General features: G+C 34.7%; 1 protein-coding gene across 3 annotated transcripts in view; it reads right to left on the bottom strand.

The window, feature by feature from the left end:
- LOC150109008 (inactive dipeptidyl peptidase 10-like) overlaps nt 1-21,903 on the bottom strand; it is a 958,620-nt gene that overhangs the window by 569,219 nt on the left and 367,498 nt on the right. For all 3 annotated transcript variants that reach the window (XM_090405008.1, XM_090405015.1, XM_090404998.1), the window contains exon 2: nt 21,447-21,561. In XM_090405008.1, coding sequence (XP_090261134.1) covers nt 21,447-21,561 — 115 coding nt within the window. The remainder of the gene's footprint in view (nt 1-21,446; nt 21,562-21,903) is intronic.

Genomic DNA, 21,903 nt, shown 5'->3' on the forward strand with positions numbered 1-21,903 from the left:
AATATTTAAAATTTTTAATATTTTCATTTTTTAGAATATTTCTAAACATTAAATTAACCATCATCTTGTTCCCCAATTCTCAGAAACAAAAACAGTTTAAAAGTGGATTATTATAATTTACGATGGAAAACAATTCACAATAATAAATTCGACTTAAAAATAAATTCTTCGAACGAATTTCCACGAAATAAACCAATATTGAAATTCTGTGCACACGCAGAACTCTTAGTGCATTTCATAACTCTTAGTGCATTTATTAATTTATTAAATGTACCCATTTTGGTACAAATTTCCTGTTCCTGTGAGAATTCCATGTCATGCAGGCTTCCATTAACTGAAAATTAATCAACCTACCTTGTAGCAAACAACAATACTGTGGCAGCAGCTGTCTTATGTGTAACGAAGAGGAACAGCATACTAATGCCATACCAACTGATGATGGCTTAATAGCCGAATCAAGGACATCTCCAGGGAAAGATGAGTAACTTGATAAAACAACGGCGAGTTTTACATTAGGTTAGGCGAATATGCTTCAACTTGCTTTTACGAAGTTTTAAATAGTTCTCATAACTTGCTCATTTTCATTATGCGTGTCTCATGAATCACAATTAGTCCCTCAATATGTACAGCACATGTATGATATTGCATTTCACTCAAAAGATTATGTTTGAAATCAATGTAATGCAGACTTATAACGTGATTTATACCTTAAAAGTATGTATTTCAAAAAAATAAATAAATAAATAAAAAAATAAATCAATCTTTTTGTTTGCAATAATAATGTGATCATCCATGGTGGGTGGCTCTTCTGGCGTAGTTGTGGTTTATTCCTTTATGTGCTGCGTAAAGTTTGCAAATGAATCAAAAGACTGTAGATAATTTGATTCTTTCCAGGCTGGTTTTGCATTTAGTTCTCTTCGAAATAATCATCAAAGAGAGGTCACAATCTACACTCATGGAATCACAAACTACAACACGATTTCAGCGGCTGAGTTGCTTTTGATGTAACTGAAAAGTCACCTGGTGGCCATGGTTGGAATTAACGTCAACTCTCGCGAAGTTGTAAGAAATTTTGCGGGTCATTCTTTTAAAAATGGAGAGGGTTTTATGCACTTTCAATTTTTATAAATATTTCAACGTGCAAAAATACTGTAACAATAATGTATGTCTAAAATATCTTTAATTATCTGAAAAAATAATAAAATAATAAACGTATTAACTATAATTGGAAAGATTTTAAGAGAAACATCTACTTGATTAAAATGCCGTTTTTCAAATACAGAAGATTTTAGAAATAATTCATCTATTGCCGCTTCGAGTGTTAAGAGAATTGTAGAGGATAGAAGACATGCAATTTATTGTACTACAAGAATTTGTTTCAAATAAGCTTCAAATGACTTCGCAGCAACCATCTGGCGGACTGTGACCAAATTGAAGATCAGCCAATGAGCCAATGAAAGTAATTTGATTCACTACTGAAAAGCGAATTTGGACTGGAAGTTGTTACTCTTAAAATGACATTAGGACACTCGACTGGTCTATCACCTGACATCCTTCCTTCTTTATTAACACTTGCCTTACCAAAGAAAAATACGGGAAAGATCTTAAAACGGATGTTGATGTCGACCTATGGTCCCAGAATGGAGGCTCTTTACGATGATGACAAGGAAGAGAATGCCCTTAAATAGCCTTAGTATTTCTAAGTGAGTTGCCATCACTTTTCCTGAAGTTCCATTTGTGTCACCCCTTCATAAAGAACAGCTGAAGAGTGACAAACATTGTTTCAAATTATGAAGACGTTTATTAACCGGGATTAAATCGTTTCAAAAAGACTGCAGAGCACTGATAACCATGAAAAACCACATATGTAAGATTGGTAAAGAGATATTCTAAACAACCGTTAACAGACTTTGAAATAACGGCGCAACATAAGAGAATTTTAACACATTAATTATGTTCTCTTGAAAAAAAAAAAAAAAACATTTTTTTCTTTCAAACATCATAGGAATGAAATGCAAAGAACACAAACTCAGATGCTACATACAGACTTATTATCTACAGACTACATAACGACTTATTAAATGTTAACGCCATGTTAATAGTGACGCATCATTGCAACTCTGTCGAAGCATTAGCTTTAGCTTGCTAATTATATATTATCTGTAACAAACTACTATACGCACACTGCTGTAAAGAGATTAATAACTACTTCATTTCTAATAACTAATGTTTCAACTGCGGAGCTTCTAACTAGACGGCTGCAGACTTCGTGGATATTTAAAAAATACAGCATCTGAAAACATCGTTTGCAGGAGGGGATGATAGGTGAGTAAAATACTTGCATCGTCTGTTTTCACGAATAACGATGGTATCACATGGTGTTGTACGGCTACCTCATCAGTTATATATGAGGTTGGATTGGATTGGTCGGAGGTAAGACCAAAGTAACTAAGGCTATGCAGCCAGTCGCTCTACTTATGGTTGTTGATCGTAAGTTCTCTGGTATAGTTGCTTGCGTTGTACGATGAAATATAAACGTTTTCTTACTATAAAAAATCTGCCACTTCCGTACTTCAGCCTTATAATTCATCTTCTGTTGAAAACTTATAAAAGTTCGAGTGATGAAGATTTGAAATCTAGAATAAAGATAGCAGAATGACTTGAAGCCAGAACATACATAGAAGTATGCAGTGTAATCTGATTTGTTCACGGTGAGGTTGCCACCAAGCAAATGCATTGCTGGTTGATAGAAATGGACGAATAAAACATCGTGTCCTGAAAACAATGTTTTGGAAGGTTGTTCATGTTTGAGAGATTTTTAACACTTTTTTTTTAAGTAGGATTTAAACATACTATTTATTAATTGTTTATCTAGAATTCAATATTGGGTTTTGGTGTAAATTTGTAACCAGGTTGTGTGAGGTTGGCATGTAAACATTATTAACCGCACAGGAGAGCGATTATTACGTCGCTACAAATGGAAGCTTCTGGACCAATGTACAAACATTTATGGGAACTAGGTAGGAAAGTGATATGGTCCAAAATCAGTTTATCCACCATATACAGATTATGTAAGAATGAAATATTTTACAGAAATTGTTTTTTTTTTTTGTTACTTATTTTTGGACCAATTTCATATATACAAATGCACAGATGAGAGATCGGCCGAATTATGATCAAATAGTGGAACTGTGGTTATTGCATTATAGCCACGCTATTACTGACTTTCCTGATACGAAGACCATTACATGTATCAATGGTGTTTCTTGCCAAAGTTTTTCATATATTCTTTTAAAGGGTGATGTTTGAAGTCTTTTTTAATTTGAATGGATTTTTGTACACCTCCGCGAATAGAATAAAAAATATTTCACTTGAAATTTGAAGCCATTCAAATAGGCCGCCCTAGTTGACCAATTGGTTAGCGTATCCTCTCTCCGGCCAAACACGCTGTGAATTCCCGCCGTGAGTATGAAATGTTACGAATTTCAACCACTGTAAAACTAATCTCCTTGCCTAGTGGAGGTATGAAGTGTTTAAAAGTTCCGTGTTTGCATTCTATAGCGCAGGATTTCTGGGTTATATATCCAGCCTATTTGGATGAGCTGCGTTCCAGAATTACTGTTGCCATTGATGGAGTTACTTCAGATATGCTCTGTCACGTGTGGCAAGAAATTGATTGATTACACGTGGGACGCCTGCAGAAATATTGCAGGCAATCATATCAAACTTGAACTGTCTGTGTTGAAACTTCAAGTGTTACGGTACATTTACGGTAATAAAAATTGTTAATCTATCGCTATTTATTATTGTCATTCAAAGTTGTATATCCCCTTTTAAAACACCCTGTATGTGTGTGTGTGTGTGTGTGTATATATTAATAATCGTTATGGTATTTTCCAAATACATTTTATTTCTTTTACTTTTCCAATATATGCTGGAGGGGGGGGGGTAGGAAACAGTTTTTGAGTTATCATGGATATATTAAGTTACGTTCACGAGAATATTGACTTACTGATGCACGGGCGAATACTATAAACCAATATCGTTACTGTTGAATATGAATGAGACGTCTGTGCATTTCTACCAATATAAAATAACATCGACCAAATAAATACAAAACAGGATCTGTAAACGCTGAGCATTACATTAAAAACATGGTATTTGTGAGTACTTTTACTAGTTGTTCCGAAAATAAAGCAACACAATACCGTAGAAAGCAATCTTTGTTGTAATCTCTCTAAAATCGAATTAAGAGTTGAATTGAAGAATAAGCAGAGCCCAGCGAGAGCATCAACAGCAATAATATTATTATTGGCATCAAGTTTGTTCAATTATTCTACTCACTATTTATTATTATTATTATAAAGCAAGTTTTCTTGCATAGTGACAAATATGTTCCACCATGAATATTTATTTACTGCTAATGTATTTAATGTAGTTCCTTTTTTATTCGTTTCTTTGAGAACCAGATATAATTTCTTTATATAATATATGTGTATTATTCAGCATAAATTAAGTCACTGAACTTATTTATAAAAATATAAATGCAAATTTACTAACAAAATTTCAAACAAAGATTTTTTGAGAAGAGGAGAAATTTAAGTGAATTATAAGGAGACGGCAGATAAAACAAAAGTTAAAAACTGCTGCTATACATTATATACAGTATAATGTATAATGCTGATATACACTATACTGTATACACAGTTTTTATAGTAAATGGCAATGCCAAACAATGAAATATATTTGACAGGAAAATTGAAACAACAAAAATTTCAAGACCAATTTTTTCCTTGTTATATAACTCGGTTCATTTTATAAGCCGTGCTTTTTCAGTCTTTTCCTTCACGTCGTCACAATTTTTAAAGATTTACTCAAGTTTTTCTGAGCCATTTTTCCTGTTCTTTGGCATTTCACCTAAGCCCTCAGGTAATTAGCGTGTCAGTCGGCGAGCTGTCGTTCCTGACATTTAGCTTGACAACAACTTTTACCTGTAGGCAAAATTCTAGTTAACTATAGGCTGCAGAAAGAAAGTCGGATACGTAAAAGTGCCTGTCCAGCAATTTTTGTTTATACCTACTTCGTTGTTGACAAGAAAAGAAGTCAACTTGACAGCCATCTTCAATAATAGCTATCCTCAATAACTTTAAGATCATTATTTCGTCTAGTTAATTCTAATAACTTAGTACGGTTGTAATTTACTAAATCGTTTGTTAACTGTTTTGGAACATTTTTACATATTCAGTAAATTACCATATAGGAAAAGATAAAATATTATAATATAGTTATAATATATTATAATATTTTATAAACTATTATTAACTAATCACAAACACAGAACAAAATAACAACAAAGAATAAAAAAACAAGTGAAATGAAATTAATTCAAAATACAGTCATCCCTCGACTTACGTCCCTTCGAATATACGTCCGTGATCCCCTAAGGCAGTGGTGTTCAACCTTTTTTACTACGCGAGATACTTTTCTATAAAAAGTTATTCGGCGATCTACTCTCTTATATAGATCACGTTCCCCCAACCTGATATCTGATTACGCACAAATAAACAACTAAAAACAATACACAACTAAAAACTTTATTTTTGTGTATTTAAAAATTTATTTATCACTTTTAATTATTTTAATACAACAAAAAAAAATATTGTAATAATATATTTATTTCTCTATTTTGGAAAACTAAAGTTAGAAAAAACAACAGATTGATTACAAACTCACAAGGTACAGGAAATGCTGGTTCATTAAAAAAAAAAGTTAATGTAAAATTTGGCATTGTTCGGACCTCGCAATATTTTCATAGTCAAGTTGATATGAAGAAGTGGCCAATCACAGATAATCATCCAAATGATCATTTGTAATTTGGTTTCTTAATTGATTTTTTATGACGGTCATATTTGTAAAAGCGGATTCTGACAAGTACGTTGATCCGAAACACGACAGAATTTTTCATGTGCATACTTCCAAATGACTTCATTGTTTATTGATTTTAAATGTAAACTATTCTGAATGTTTATTATCTCAAGTTCTACTTCAGCTTGGTTTATATCAAACAGCCCACTAATTTTATTTGAAATTTCTGTGATGTTCAAGTTTTCTTGAAATGGATTATTGATAAAAGATACAATCATTTCAGTTTTATTAAAATCTTTAAATCTTGAATTTATTTCTTCCTCAACTAATTCTATTTCACGAATAAATTATTTTAAATCATAGAGAAGCATGTCTTGATTTTGTTAAAAAAATTTTAATATGGGAGATGTCTAAATTCGCGGTCGTTTATATTTTTCTTTAATAAAAGTAAGTATTGTTGGAAAGTTTTTATTGAACTTAACATGCCAATTAAATTTTTATCTCTAACTTGTAACTTTAAATTTAAATTACTTAATTTCATACAGAAATCTACTAAAAATAATAAGTGTAACAACCATCTTTTATCACTCAATTGTGGATAAATGTCTCCTTTTTCAGAAAAAATTTTATATCGTTAATTAATACAAGGCATCTTTCTAAAAATTGACTTCTGCTGAGCCAGCGAACATTATTGTACAACAGAAGGTCTCTATCATCATCTGCCTGTAATTTAAATAACCGCCGTTGCAGGGCTTTTCCTCGAACAGAATTTACAATTTTAAATGTAATATCCAAAACATCTTTTGTGTTTAATCTTTTACTACACAGTAGTTGTTGGTGAATAATAGAGTGGTACGTTAAAAAATCTGGATATTTGTCATCGTTTTTACATAATGAAATGAAGCCCGATTTATTACCTATCATTGCAGGAGCACCACCAGTAGTAATAGACACAAGTTTAAAAAGCGGAAGTTCATGTTGTTTCACAAATTCATCAAATGCCGAAAAAATGTCTTCTTCCCAAGTCCTTCTCAATAATGGTATAATTTTCAAAAGTTATTTACTTGAATAATCTTGAAATACCATTCGAATAAATACCATTAACTGAGCAATATCATTGAAGTCGTTTGATTCATCAAATTGTAATAAAAACGCAACACACTGGTGAATGCCTGATATTAACCTGGCCTGGAAACTTTTCTCCTGCAATTGGAACTCTTCCTTTCGGCAAAATTTGAAACCTTATCTGCAGCCTAGAAGCAGTCTCTCTCAAGCAACGTGGATCCGGGCAGTCTCTCTGACGGCGACTCTGCACCGGGCGGCTTCCTCTCTGACAGTAATTCTGGAACCGGGACCCCTTCTGTTTGCTTCAGTCCCTTTTTATTAGGCCTCCTCTGAGACCTCGCATGAAGATTGGCAACCCCAAAGAATCGGTATGAGTCTTTCATCTTAAGTTTCAAGTTCGGCACGCCTTTTGTTCTCCTCCGCTTTCTTTTGATTGTAAGTTGCCGGCCATCGGAAAGTTGTTTGAACTCTTTCTGACTGACTTCGGAGATGTTTACACTTACACCTGCAAGCCTTTGTCATAAATCCAAGTTTCAATAACAATCTTTCTAATGCCTCCATCTACATCTTCAGCAACAAAAACATTGCCTTTATTTTTAACACTCTAACATATTCTTATTAAAGCAGCATATACAGTTAGCTTCAAAAGAGTTATTTACAAAAACATCTAATACATCTAATACAAACTATATCTAGACAAACAAAGTTTATTTTTTTACAATATTCACATGGGACTTCACCTAAGTAAAAAATTGATGTAATGCGCTTTGGAATATTTAATATTTAAGCTACAATCGAGTTTTTACACTTTGCTTATAATCGTATTTACTCGGCTCGCTGTTTGACTTCCACTGATCGAAATTAATTCATTTACCCGGACTTATAAGAAAATTACTGATTTGACAATTTTAACGAAAAATAAATAAACAATAGCAATACAATTAAAGCGAATTGAAAATAATACAAAATAATGATAAATAAAATATTATGTTTTCAGTTTTAATTAAATTTGTAAGTAAGGAGGAATACACAAGAGATCGACCAAAAATCGCTAAGGGAATAAATAACATTTTTGACTACACTTTCGAACAGGCGAGCGTAAAGTAAAGCATGAACAGTGGCAACAACGCTTTCAGAGGCAATCTCCCTTGGCAGTGGGCACATTTCTCCGTTGATTTTGTGTTTGAGAAATGAGTTATTTGTGTATTTATCGTTAATATTTCGCGATGTTTTGTGTTACATGGCCCCTACACGCACAATCAAAAAACCTAGTGAAGAAGCACAGATAAAGAGGCGAGCAAGTGATCTTGAAACGAAGTTGCAAGTTATAAAGCAACATGAAGCTGGGAAGCCCGTCAATGTGATCAAAGATGACTTCGGTTGGTCTCATTCTATAGCGACGGCTATTTTGAAAAATAAGGATAAAATTGTAGAGGCTGTGAAAAGATCTGCTCCCATTAAATCGACGATAGTGATGATGCAACGACAAGGTCCTATCGGTGATATGGAAAAGCTACTTGCATCATGGATAGAGGACCCGAACCAAAAGCGCATACCTCCTTAGCACTAGGACCATAACCGCTAAAGCATTAAGTCTCTTCAACATGTTAAAGAAGAAAGCAGAATCCGATTATGACTAGGAGTTTAACTCATCTTCCGGTTGGAAGAAGAGTTAAAGAGTTTGAAGAAAAGTTAAAGAGTTCATGAGATTCAAGCAGCGCTTTGCGCTGCATAATGTGAAAAAGTATGAGAATCTGCAAGTGCTGAGAAGGCTGTCCAAGGAGTTTGTGGAAAAATTGGATAAAATTATTACGGAGAAAATTATTTGCCAAGGCAAATATTTAATATGGATGAGAGCTCCTTTTTTCCGAAAAAAATGCACGAGCGGACATTCATCCACAAAATGCTACAATCTATGCCTGGTTTCAAAGCTTTTAAAGACCATATTGCGATTCTGTTAAGGGTAATGTGTCTGTATAATATGGCACAGCGAGAATCCACGAATTCATTAGGAAGCATTAAAAAGCATACTCCCCGTTTATTATCAGAGCAATAAGGAGTCGTGGATGACTCAAAATTATTTGAAGATGCTTAATCAACAGTTATGCGAGTGAAATGGAAAGCTATTGTGTGAAAGAAAATGTAAAATTTAAAATTTTATGAATTCTAGATAATCTAGATAAGTCATCTCCAGGTCTATATCGGTGATCTTCACCAAGTTCAAGGTCATGTTTCTGCCTCCAAAGAATTCCCTGATCCAACCGATGGATCAGGGAATTCCTGCAGTGTTTAAGGCTACGCAGAGTATTATCTACGGAGAACTTTTTCACAAGCCATTTCTGCCACTGAAGGAAATGATCAGCTCTCATACAATTCTGGAAAATATTCAATATTTATCAAGCTATTAAAAATATAAGCGGGCTTTCCAGTTAGAGTTGCAGAATCGTTTTGGGGAGTTACAGGAGGAAGAGGATGATCCGGATGGGATGTGGGACACCATCAAAAATACGGTCGCGTTAGTTGCCTCGAGAACTGTGGGAAAGAGAAAGAGGAGAAGAAAAGCATGGTTTAATAGACAGTGTGAAAAAGCTGTAGCGAAACGAAGGGAAGCACTATTGAACTACCTAGCGGATAGCAGGAAGAAAGCTGCATATGAGAGGGTGAAAAGAGTGGTGAATACATGTCTACGCAGGGAAAAGCGGAAGCATCTTAATGAGAAAGTGGCTAGTATAGAGAGAAATAGGGTAACGAATAATGGACGGGAGATGTACTGGACGATCAAAGCCATGCGAGGTGCCCAGACACAAGCGGCAACCATAAGAGATGAGAGTGGAAATCTATTAACAAACTCAAAAGATGCTCTCGCTCGGTGACGTAGATATTTTGCGAACTTGCTGAATCTCAATGCTGAAACGTCAATATCAGAGGATTATACTCCTTATCAGACTGCTGAACCATGTATTGAAGAGCCGACATTTAGTGAGATTACTCGTGCTATCCGCATGCTGAAAAATAATAAGGCTCCAGGAGTGGACTGCATACCGGCGGAGCGCCTGAAGAATGGTGGGGACGTCCTGCTGGAGCAGCTTCACCGGCTCATCTTGATAATCTGGCAAGAAGAAAGGAGTCGCCGATCACCCCAGTATATAAGAAAGGAGATAAGACTCAATGCGGCAACTATAGGAGCATCTCGGTGCTGTCTAACATCATGCTAATGCGCCTCACACCATATGCAGAAGAGTGTCTTGGTGACTACCAGACGGGCTTCAGGAGGAACCGTTTTACAATAGCCCAACTCTTCACACTGCGCCAAGTTTTTGAAAAGTGCTGGGAATATAACCGGGAAGTTCATAATATTTTCATGGACTTTTCTAAAGCCCATGACTCAATGATACGCCCAAAAATATGGCAGGTGTTAGAAGAACTGGGAATTCCTCGAAAACTCCGAAAAATGGCGCAGGTGTGCGTAGCTGGTTCGAGAGCAAACGTGAAAGCAGAAGATGACCTTGATGACCCGTTTCAAGTACAGACTGGTGTGAAGCAGGGTGATGGGCTTTCTCCGATTCTCTTCAATCTAGTGTTGGAAAATGTAATTAGAAACACCCAGCAAGTGGTAGGTGGAGTCTACATGGAGGGGAAAGTTAGGATTCTTGGCTACGCTGACGACCTGAACGTTATGGCGCATCAACGGGACGACGCGATGGCATTGGTTACTGCTATTGAAGAAGCTGCAGAAGAAGTTGGCTTGAAAATAAATGCCGAGAAGACAAAATACCTTTTTATGAGTCGCCATGCTGCTCAAGATCCAGAGGGAGCTGCACAGTTTGAGAGGGTGAAGGTATTTAGGTACTTGGGTTCTTTCGTGACTGAAGACAACAAAGTTGAGGCTGATGTCCAGAGTTGGGACAATGCTGCGAATGTGGCCTATTATCAGATGCGTCCGCTTTTCGCCTCGCACTTGCTGTCTTGGACTACAAAGGTGGGACTATACAAGACTTTCATCAGGCATGTTCTCCTCTACGGTCTGAAGCGTGGACTCTCACGGCGAGACAAACCGATCACCTGAGAGTATTCGAGAACAAGATGCTACGACGTATCTATGGAGGGGTCATGGCAGACGGAGTCTGGAGGAGGCGGTCCAATGCACGCTTTATACAACTCGGCAGACGTCTTGATGGAGCTGCGAGCCAGGAGTCTTCAGTGGCTGGGGCACCTGTACCGTATGGGCCCCAAAAGAACTGTGAGACAAGCGTGGGAGGCCCGACCCCGATCAGGGAGGCCGCCAGGGAGACGGAGAAAGAGATGGGCGGATCAGGAGAAGGAAGACCTGCAGGCTATCGGGCTAGAGAATAGAACGTGGCGGGACAGTCGTAGAGGACCGTGCCCAGTGGTGACATGTGGTGCTTGAGGCCAAAAGTCCCCACCCCCCGGGCTGATAATGTAATGTATGTATTAAAAATATTGCTTGGGACGAAGTGACCTCTCAATGTATAAGTGGCATAAGGAAAAATACATTAAAAATGTTAGTGCACGATTTTTGAAGTTTGTAATAATGGGCCACGCACAGTGCAGTTTTATAAAGTTTAAAAAACTTTATAAAACTGCACTGTGCGTGGCCCATTATTATTAAAATGACAGTTTACTTATTACAGTTAAGTCCCTAACTCCTATAACTCTGTTGATTTAATGTATCTGTCCTGCCGGATAGAACGGAACCAGGACGTAAGTCGAAGGATGACTGTACATATCATTAGACCATAAAAGGAACGAAGATATTTTAAAAGAACTAAAAATGAAATCAATAGAACAAAAACTAAACAATTACAAACAAAATTGACTAGAACATGTAAACCGAATAGCCAATATCCGATATAATAAAATATAAACTAACAGGAAAGAGAAGGCCGGGAAGACCTCAACAGATGATATTGGAACAGACCAATATGGTCTATATGCGTAATTAGCGTTCTTATGATGATGAACTATTCAATCTCACTCTGGTGAAACTGATGACTTTTTCTGCTGTGGTAGAGAAAAAATGTTTAATTGACTTTATGCGCTTATACACTGAATGAATAGGAGTTAGTGTTAACTTATCTCCTACTAAATCGTCTATCAACTTTTATTAGGCTATTATGGATTAATGAGCTAAGTATGTGGATTTCGTAGTCAGAATATACGAATGAAAGAAAGATGAATCCTTGTGTCTTTTCCGCCAGGTGGAGATAAAGCACTTCTGATGTTATTATAGCAATCTAAACATAGTGGTGGTCTTGTCCGTGTGCAAGCCGGGGGGAGATGACGCAGTGTTGCGATTTTGGTCAAAAATGTCAATTTAAGTGACACTTAATAGCAGTGGCTAGGGAGAGATAAAATGTTTGTCACGCTGTAAGATGGTGGTTGTGAGCAGTTCAAAGAAGGACTCACCAATGTTAAAGGTGCGGGGAGGTCTGCTGGGTCAGCTTCTGTGGACAACATAGCAACTGTTTTACTCTAACAGGCATACGAAAATAAGCGGCACGGTTAAGCGCGCGCACACACACACGCGCGCACACACGCACACACACACACACACACACACACACACACACACACACACACACACACACACACACACACACACACACTTTCACCTTACGATACCACGTACATAACTCCATCTTCGTTTACGTCTGTCTGTCTTGGCCTAGTGGTTATAATATCACCTCCCCCCGTCTCCAATCACTAGACTGCGGCGTCGAATCCTACCGTGCCACGACTGTTTGTAATTGCCTTTAGGTGGAAAATAGATTTCATTGCCTGGGGTGAGACCACTGAAGTGGCTTGAAAAAGTTCGGTGTCCAGAGCAAGGTTTCCGAACAACGCAGAAAAATTAATAAAAATAGAAAAAAACAAACTTTTTTTTTAATGCCAAAGATTCTTAGTCCTTCCAAGGTGCTAATGTACTATGGGTTTATAACCATTCATGGGTGGAAGTCAAAAAAATTGCTTGCATGTTCTGATATATTCATAGCAATATCTCATGTTCAAATAATAATACGAAAAACATTTTAAATGTTTTGAAGTTTCCTAAGATTTATATATAAAAAATAATACCAAAAACAATGAAGCTAACATAAACGTGAGATCTTCAGATTTTTTACGAACACTAGTTCGTAAAAGATATGAAGATTTTCATCGGTACTCAGGTTTAATATTTTAATATAACTCCACTTTTACAATGACAATCTAGATTTGCAACTTTTTATATATATATATATATATATATATATATATATATATATATATATATTATAACACAGTGACAGTTTTTATAAAACTTATTATATCCAGTTCTGTGACGGCTGAACTGGATAAGGATAATGGGTTTACAGTGATACTGCTGGACCTGGCTAAGGCCTTTGACAGGATACCACATAGAATTCTAACCGTAAACGGCAGCATATGATAAAGGGTTGGTGAGATGGATAGGAGGGTGGTTGATGGAGAGATATCAGAGAGTAGTTTATTCAGGAGTAGAGTCCAAAAGACCCTGTAACCAGTGGTGTCCCGCAGGGTTCTGTTCTTGGATCACTGCTGTTTAATTTGTTCATTAACGATAGGGAAGGATCTAAGAGGAATGGTTTATTTGTTCGCTGATGATGCAAAGTTGGGTAGGGCAATAGTGAATGCAGAAGATGTGAAAATCTTGCAGGATGATTTGGATAGATTGGAGGTCTGGGATAAGGAGAAGGGATGTCAATTTAATGTGACAAAAATGTAAGGTTATGCATTTTGGGGTGAAAAGATTAGCAGCAGTATACCACATTGGTGGAACTGTACTCCAGGAGATTGATGAGGCCAGGGACTTGGGAGGGTTTGTGGATAGGGAGATGAAGTTTAGGGGGCACATTGCAAAAGTGGCTAAATCAGCTCTTCAAATCACTTGGATGCTGAAGAATACTTTGAGGAGCACAGATAAGCAAGTTATTGTTCCTCTGTACCGAGCTTTGATAAGATCTCATCTTTATTACTGTGCCCAGATTTGGTCACCTAGGTTTCTTCTTGATATGGAGGAGGTTGAGAGGATCCAGAGGCGAGTGACCAAGATGATAGCAGGTCTATGGAATGAACCTTATGAGAACAGGTTGAAGATTTGTGGGTTGCAGAAATTGGTTGATAGGCGGAGAAGAGGAGATATGATTGAGACATCAAATTGCTGAAGGGTTTCTATAGGATTCAAAATATCAGAGGATATTTTTGAGATCAGGACTGGTGGTGGGAGGACTAGGGAACATCTATGGAAGCTGGGCAAGAGTGTGGTTAGTAAGGGTTAAAGCTGGGTTCTTTATTTTGAGAGTGGTAAATGAGTGGAATAAGCTGCCAGAGTCTGTTGTGAGTGCTATGACCGTGAATGAGTTCAAGGCAGGGTATGATAGAATGTCGAATAGTTGTGTGGACATGATGTTTAGGGCCTCCCTCGATGAGTCTGAGGACTCCTTGGAGTCGCACGTAATAATAATATGATGATGAACGGTTCTTTTAATAAAAACACTAAGAAGAAATATATTTGTTCTGCAGACATTGCAGTGCATCTGCTTTTATTTTAAACTCTCTATTAATTTGTGCCCTTCGTCGCGTTCTTTATCTTTACATAGAAAGGTACATCTAGGTACTTAAACTATAGCTTTCATTGGGTGCTGTGTAGCGGTGTACATTTAGTGATGCCTGACTGGGAATTTCTTCAGCAAAGGAAGGAATACTTTCCTATAGGCTTTCTTTTCCTGAATTGGGTCGTCTTTGATCCAGGTAGTAATAGATTATTTTTCATAACACAAGGCAAAGTATGAAAGATACTGTGAGAATGTCGAATAGTTGTGTGGACATGATGTTTAGCCTAGATGAGTCTAAGGACTCCTTGGAGTCGCCTGTAGTAATAATAATAATATTTCTCATAACGTTTTATTCTGAAGTAGACCAGTGATTTGTAGATATATGACCAATGTAAACAATGCATATTACAGAAAAACATTGTGCCTGTTCATCAGGTTAGGATGATAAGTAATAGAAGTATGTGGTAAATAAGGCCTCACTTATTTATGAAAATCATGCAATTTCCCTATAAATAGCCTTAAACATTCAGATCCAACATTTGCTATAATACATAGTGATGCCTACTAAGGTATAATCACATAATATTTGTCTTTTATTCTCTCATTTTTATTTAGCCATATGTAAGACATAATAATTTACATTTACTTAAGATCAATCCTACTCTATATTTTAGTTGTAAAAAAAAAAATAAATTGGAATTATGCTGCCTAAGCAACTGATGTTAACTTCATATGGGGAACAAAAAAAAGACAAAAAAAACACCGACCTAAAATTTTTTATTGAATTGCTATGCAACAGACTTAAATAACATTCAGTTTGTGTTGAGGGAAAAATTGATTTTTGTTCCCACGTTGATTTTTCGTAGGAAAGTAAATAAATAAGATATGACACTTGAGGGTTTGGGGGGGTATGTCAATAACTTATGTTTGAATCTTCTGTTATCGACCTCACGCACATCCAGTGAATCAACTACACGTACGTAAACAGTCGCTAGGTGAAGCCGACGACATATCTGTCCAGGAGGAATAGCACGCACATACGAATAGGAGTTGTCTACTTCTCAGCAAACGAACGATAGAGAGCGTACTCGTCTCAGCTCCCAGATCCTACTCACGTGATACGATCAAAGAGGTTTCAACACAACACGTCCTCGCGGTATTCTATTTTCTTCCCTCTTTGGATCTCTTCCGTTCATGCACTACCAAGTTTCTAGATACGATGGCGTGTTCCAATAATGTAAGGACCACATGTACCGACAAATGACCTTAGCTGTTGTAAATAAACACTTTTAGGGATGATTGAGAATATCGCGTGTGCGTAAGTGATGCACCAATTCATTTAAAGCTTTTGAGAGTTCAAACAGGCTTGCTTTCAAGCGCGCATGCTCCTCGGCTATAATGAGCTGCTATAAATAAGCCATAAATTCTTATCGTAATTAGTAATTACACCTTCGTTCTGAATTAAAATTCAGTACTCTCCACACCATCTTCGTGTTATGTGATAGCGGTGCACTAACACCTACAGGCAAATTTATGGCGTCTGTAATCCCATAAATTTTATCTGGAATTATATCTTAAACAGGCGTTAATTTCAAACATTTAATAATATAAAGGGAAAAAATAAAGATATGTACATAAAGATATGTACGTTTTGCAATGTGCAAGTGTCTCATTATTAATTTTTATACGTCTGTGTCTATATAAAAGGAATGCTAACTGGACATATTTTGATGAGATTTATCATTTTAAATTAATTTTCATTCAACATTTTTCAAGCATTTCAATTTATTTAAAACGTTTTGTACGTTTTAAACATAGTTATACCACGCAAATTTTCACGTGTGAAAAAGTTAAATTGTCATTAATTTATCATTATTTAGCGTACAAAATGGAAATAATTTGGTTTTCAGTTCGCTATACAATTATTGGTATATTGGACTCAGAAAAAGATTAATCCGATGATCAGAAACAACATTGGGTCTATCAATTCTTTGTATACATCTCCTATTCGAATGTATATGTGTATAGTGGGTGGGGGAATAAGCAAAAATTCTGACTAAAAGATACTAAGGGGAAAAAAAAAGTGAACACGAAACACTTTCGTATTTGAAATCATGAAAATAAGTATCATCATATCAGGTATGCAATAAAATTTGTTTTCAAACACAATAATTCTTTTCCAACTAATTCAACTTCCGGTAATCGAATAAGCGAAATATAGCGAATTTAGAAGGGTCCATTTTTAATTTCGTATTTAATTTTTCAATCAACAATCGGCTGGTAAATCCATCTCTACTTGGAAAAGATGGGAAAGAGATTTAAAAGAATTGTTACTTATAAATAGCTTCTGAACGCATATAAAGAAATGAGATTATTGTTAATTAATATAAGTGACAGATTATCCCTATGCTTAGCTAATAATTCAAAGTTGAAAAACGTATTCGTTCAAATTTAACGTCTTAAGTAATATCTAAAAAAAAAAAAATTTTTAAAGTAATATCTACTAGTGATTATTATAAGTAAACAGGCAAGTGTAGGTGTTCAAAATCTTAGGTAAATGCAACTTTGTGAATTTCCACAAATCATAACAGAATTATGGAACATTCTAACGTGTTTTAGATGGAAATGAAAGATAAGTGAATGGAAGATATCCAAAAATGGCCACAGACGTTTTCTCATTGGATTCAGTAAGTCAATTTTTTTCATACAAAAGTTTTCCAAATATATATAATAATATATATATATATATATACATAAAAAAGTTACGGCACCATTATATATACATATATATATATTTATATTTAAAGTAATATCTACTAGTGATTATTATAAGTAAACAGGCAAGTGTAGGTGTTCAAAATCTTAGGTAAATGCAACTTTGTGAATTTCCACAAATCATAACAGAATTATGGAACATTCTAACGTGTTTTAGATGGAAATGAAAGATAAGTGAATGGAAGATATCCAAAAATGGCCACAGACGTTTTCTCATTGGATTCAGTAAGTCAATTTTTTTCATACAAAAGTTTTCCAAATATATATAATAATATATATATATATACATAAAAAAGTTACGGCACCATTATATATACATATATATATATTTATATTTAAAGTAATATCTACTAGTGATTATTATAAGTAAACAGGCAAGTGTAGGTGTTCAAAATCTTAGGTAAATGCAACTTTGTGAATTTCCACAAATCATAACAGAATTATGGAACATTCTAACGTGTTTTAGATGGAAATGAAAGATAAGTGAATGGAAGATATCCAAAAATGGCCACAGACGTTTTCTCATTGGATTCAGTAAGTCAATTTTTTTCATACAAAAGTTTTCCAAATATATATAATAATATATATATATATATACATAAAAAAGTTACGGCACCATTATATATACATAAAAAAGTTACGGCACCATTATATATATAAAATAAGTTATTATGGCACCATTATATATATATATAAAGTTATTATGGCACCATTATATATATATATAAAGTTATTATGGCACCATTATATATATATATATATAAAGTTATTATGGCACCATTACATATATAAAATAAGTTATTATGGCACCATTATATATATAAAATAAGTTATTATGGCACCATTATATACATATAAAAAAGTTATTATGGCACCATTATATACATATAAAAAAGTTATTATGGTACCATTATATATATAAAAAAAGTTATGGCACCATTATATATATAAAAAAAGTTATGGCACCATTATATATAAAAAAGTTATTATGGCACCATTATATATATAAAAAAAGTTATTATGGCACCATTATATATATAAAAAAGTTATGCACCATTATATATATAAAAAAAGTTATGGCACCATTATTTTAAGTGCGCACTTAAAATAATGGTGCCATATAACTGACTATGAAATAATGATATGTTCGAATACGTTTCTTTAGCAAACATGACTCCTAATAGAAAATTAAACAGAAACCACTTAAAGAAGCTCTTTTGGCTTTAGATAGGAGCAGGAAATATAAATTATACTCTTAAAGATTAAACAAAAATATCTCACTAAAGTGCAAAACATACTTCACTGAACTTCAAAAAAGTGAAAACAATTAAATAGTTTAATATAATTTTGAAATTAAAATATCAATTAGTAATTCTTTAGTTACTTTAATAACAAATCTTGGTTGCCCAATACTTACGGAAAGGTTCTCGTAAGCACTAGGCACCAAGATTCCTTACTGCGGTACTAATTTCAGGTCATCGTAGAATTCATAATCAACGTCATTATGAACCATTCCAAGAAAAAAGAATGTCCTATTGCAGTAATATTTTAAATTACTCACCTGAATGTACTTACCTGAGTTTTGGAGTAACTTTTAAATGATTAGAATCGAAACTGAGGGCTGCAAACAAATATGTTAAATGCTTACTTTAGAGCAGTGTTTCTCAAACTTCATATATCCGCGTACCCCTTCTTAAATTTTCATTATTATCAAGTACCCCCCCTTTATCAAAATAATAAATAAATAAAATATATTTCATTGTAAATGTCTATTTTATTTGAATTTATATATTCATGTAAACAAAAAATATGATTTTGTTTTAATAGAACAAAATTTGAATAAGTTCCACTTTATTTCCAGTCTATGAAAATCCACATTTCAAGTAATTCACATCATACTCACGAAAATTTTTCATCTTCTTCCTAGTTGGTTGTCTAGAGATGTCAGACGACACACCCTTATCAATTTCATTTGATCTAGATACAATATCAACGTTTTTCTTGTTGCTTACAGCTACTTGTATTTGCTATATTGCTCTCGTTTTTTGCGTTTTATAAATCCAGTAGGAGAATTTGAGTTGGAGAATTCATACATAATATATAATTTATTGAGAAATATATACGTTTAAAATAATAATTTTTTTTCTTAATGATTCCATGCGTTAATGATGTATAGTCGAAAATTGCCACGTATCCCCTGAAGACCTTTCGCGTACCCCTAGAGGGTACGCGTACCACACTTTGAGAAACACTGCTTTAGAGTAAATAAATTATTATTCTTAATGATTTTTCATCTTCTTTCCTTGACATTGATTTGGTCCTCTTGAAACCATACTTCTTACCAAGTAGTAAAAAAAATCACATTACACTTAAAGTGAAATACTAAACGGATGGATGGGCGTGTACTGAAATATTGTATTGATATCAAATGGTCATGCAGAAACCGGCAAAACTTCAACCGCCAGTGTGCAAGATGGTGTTCGTGGACACCGTATTATCTTACGATTCACGGCTATCTACGAGTGTCCTGTATCGGCTCTCGTAGAAAGCCTTGGTCGTTAGACGGATGGCTAATAATTATAGTAGTTTCTCATAGCCTTTTATATATGCATATAAATTTCTTTGTTTCTGTAAGTTTATCTATTAGGACACACTGGAAGATTTGTATAAATATAAGAAGAAATGTATCCTTCACAACAGGTATGGGCAGTCTGGTCTAGCCTCCGACACTACCGCGCTTTTTAAGAGGCCGTCCTTAAAAATCAATAGAACTTAAACATCAATATGGTTACGAGAAACACCCGAAGATATACGAATCTTAATTGTTAGCCATTCCAAGTAACATCGAAGGGGGCGCTCTTCTTATCTGATATTCGAAACTTTATCCAGTCTCACTTTATTTTGTGAAGGTTAAAAGTTACATTGCTCTCCTGAAGATATCATTCTCCTGGAAGCTTTAAGTAGCATTTAAGTTTAATTTAATTCGAGCTAAAAGGTTAAAATACAGTATAAAGTTATTCAAGGCTAGTAGCAGTAGGGAAAAAAACTGCTGCTGGAGACGCTGCCAACTTCAACGAAATTGACATTTTGTGTTCCTCGAACAAAAAACTTGATGATAAGGATTACTAATTACTGAATATTCATTTCGATCATTCACATTCCACACTATCAAAAAATGTCTTTGACGTCACCGGATTGTAAAAATTCATATAAAGGAAGGACGGATTTAGGATGGACAGCATCTCCACTTTGCAGTTAATAGACCGTGGGAAGGGGCTGGATTCCACTGCTGCAAGGGCCGACAGCTGATGTTTCTGGCCCAATGAGGCTAACGATTTGCTTACAGGGGTGGTAAAGTAACCTAATCTAATGCAGGATTCTCAGTTTTCATTCAGGGATAGCAGTGTGCTATAGGTTTCCAATCTAACTTGAATACGACCCTTATATATATAAACAAAGTCATCACAAAATTTCAGTATACATTCATCCGTCTATCTTTTAATAAATTCGCTTGATTCAGTAAAACAAAATTGGGGGACTAAATTTAATTATAGAATGACGTTATTTTAACGCCTGATTAAATTTTAATGGACCATGATTCTATCGGGCGATATTGTAATGCATATTTTAAAGTAAACACTTAAGAATGTTCATAAGCTAAATGTATTTATGACGAAATTAAATTTAAACATGTGTCTGCAATAGTTGTGTAATGCCATATTGACATTTGCAAAAGAAAATATCAGCATTAATAATGCAAACTGCACTCAAAACATTTCAAAATACAAGGAATTTTCGTCAAGTCTGAGTTGCCATAAACATAGAGGGTTGTCATGAAATGCAGTTTTGGTATTCTTAGAAGTGTACTTTAATTATCTTATACCCGTTCTTTATCAAGAAAACAGTATTTTTATTTAATTATTCATGTTTTATTTTATTTATTTATTTTGAATTTATAGTTTTGTTTTTTAAATTTTGAAATTTTTCATAATTAATGTGCATTAAAATTGTAAATGGATTCTTTACAAAGATAAAAATACCGTATGGCAAGTGGGCACAAAATAATTTGTTCACCAAAAAATAAAAAATCAGAATGATTGATAGGAAAACAACTTTTTGAATACAGGTTGTTTAAAAACCGAAACTTACGTGGCGTCAACAGTAAGATGGCCAAGGCAATGATAGAACAGATTCCAACAATCACTAAAAGAGAAATGCCAATTCCTCTCCAGTTTTGTCGATCTGGGTCTGCTGCGGGGGGTTCCTGTAAATTTAAATCAAAAATAAAGCGTGATTTCTTTATGAATTTTTCTCAATAATTATCTTCTTAGAAACCTTTAATTAAATATATTTGATTTAATCTAGAATTTTTATTACACGATTTTCTACATAAATCCTTTTTGACTATTCGCAAAATATATTCAACAACAAACGATTTTGCATCATTGTATCTGTCTAGCGTAGAATGCCATAAGCATTAAATCATATAAAGAATATACTTTTCAACTAAAGAAATATACAGCACCTGTCTTTTATCAGACAGTTTCTTTCGGGTGAGTACAAGGCAGGATTTAGACGAGATGAAAAGTTAATTTGCGCTCCACGA

The sequence above is a fragment of the Typopeltis vanoorti genome, chromosome 2 (assembly GCF_054136105.1).
Source record: "Typopeltis vanoorti isolate ZY-2024b chromosome 2, IOZ_Tvanoo_1.0, whole genome shotgun sequence".
Classification (NCBI taxonomy): domain Eukaryota; kingdom Metazoa; phylum Arthropoda; class Arachnida; order Uropygi; family Thelyphonidae; genus Typopeltis; species Typopeltis vanoorti.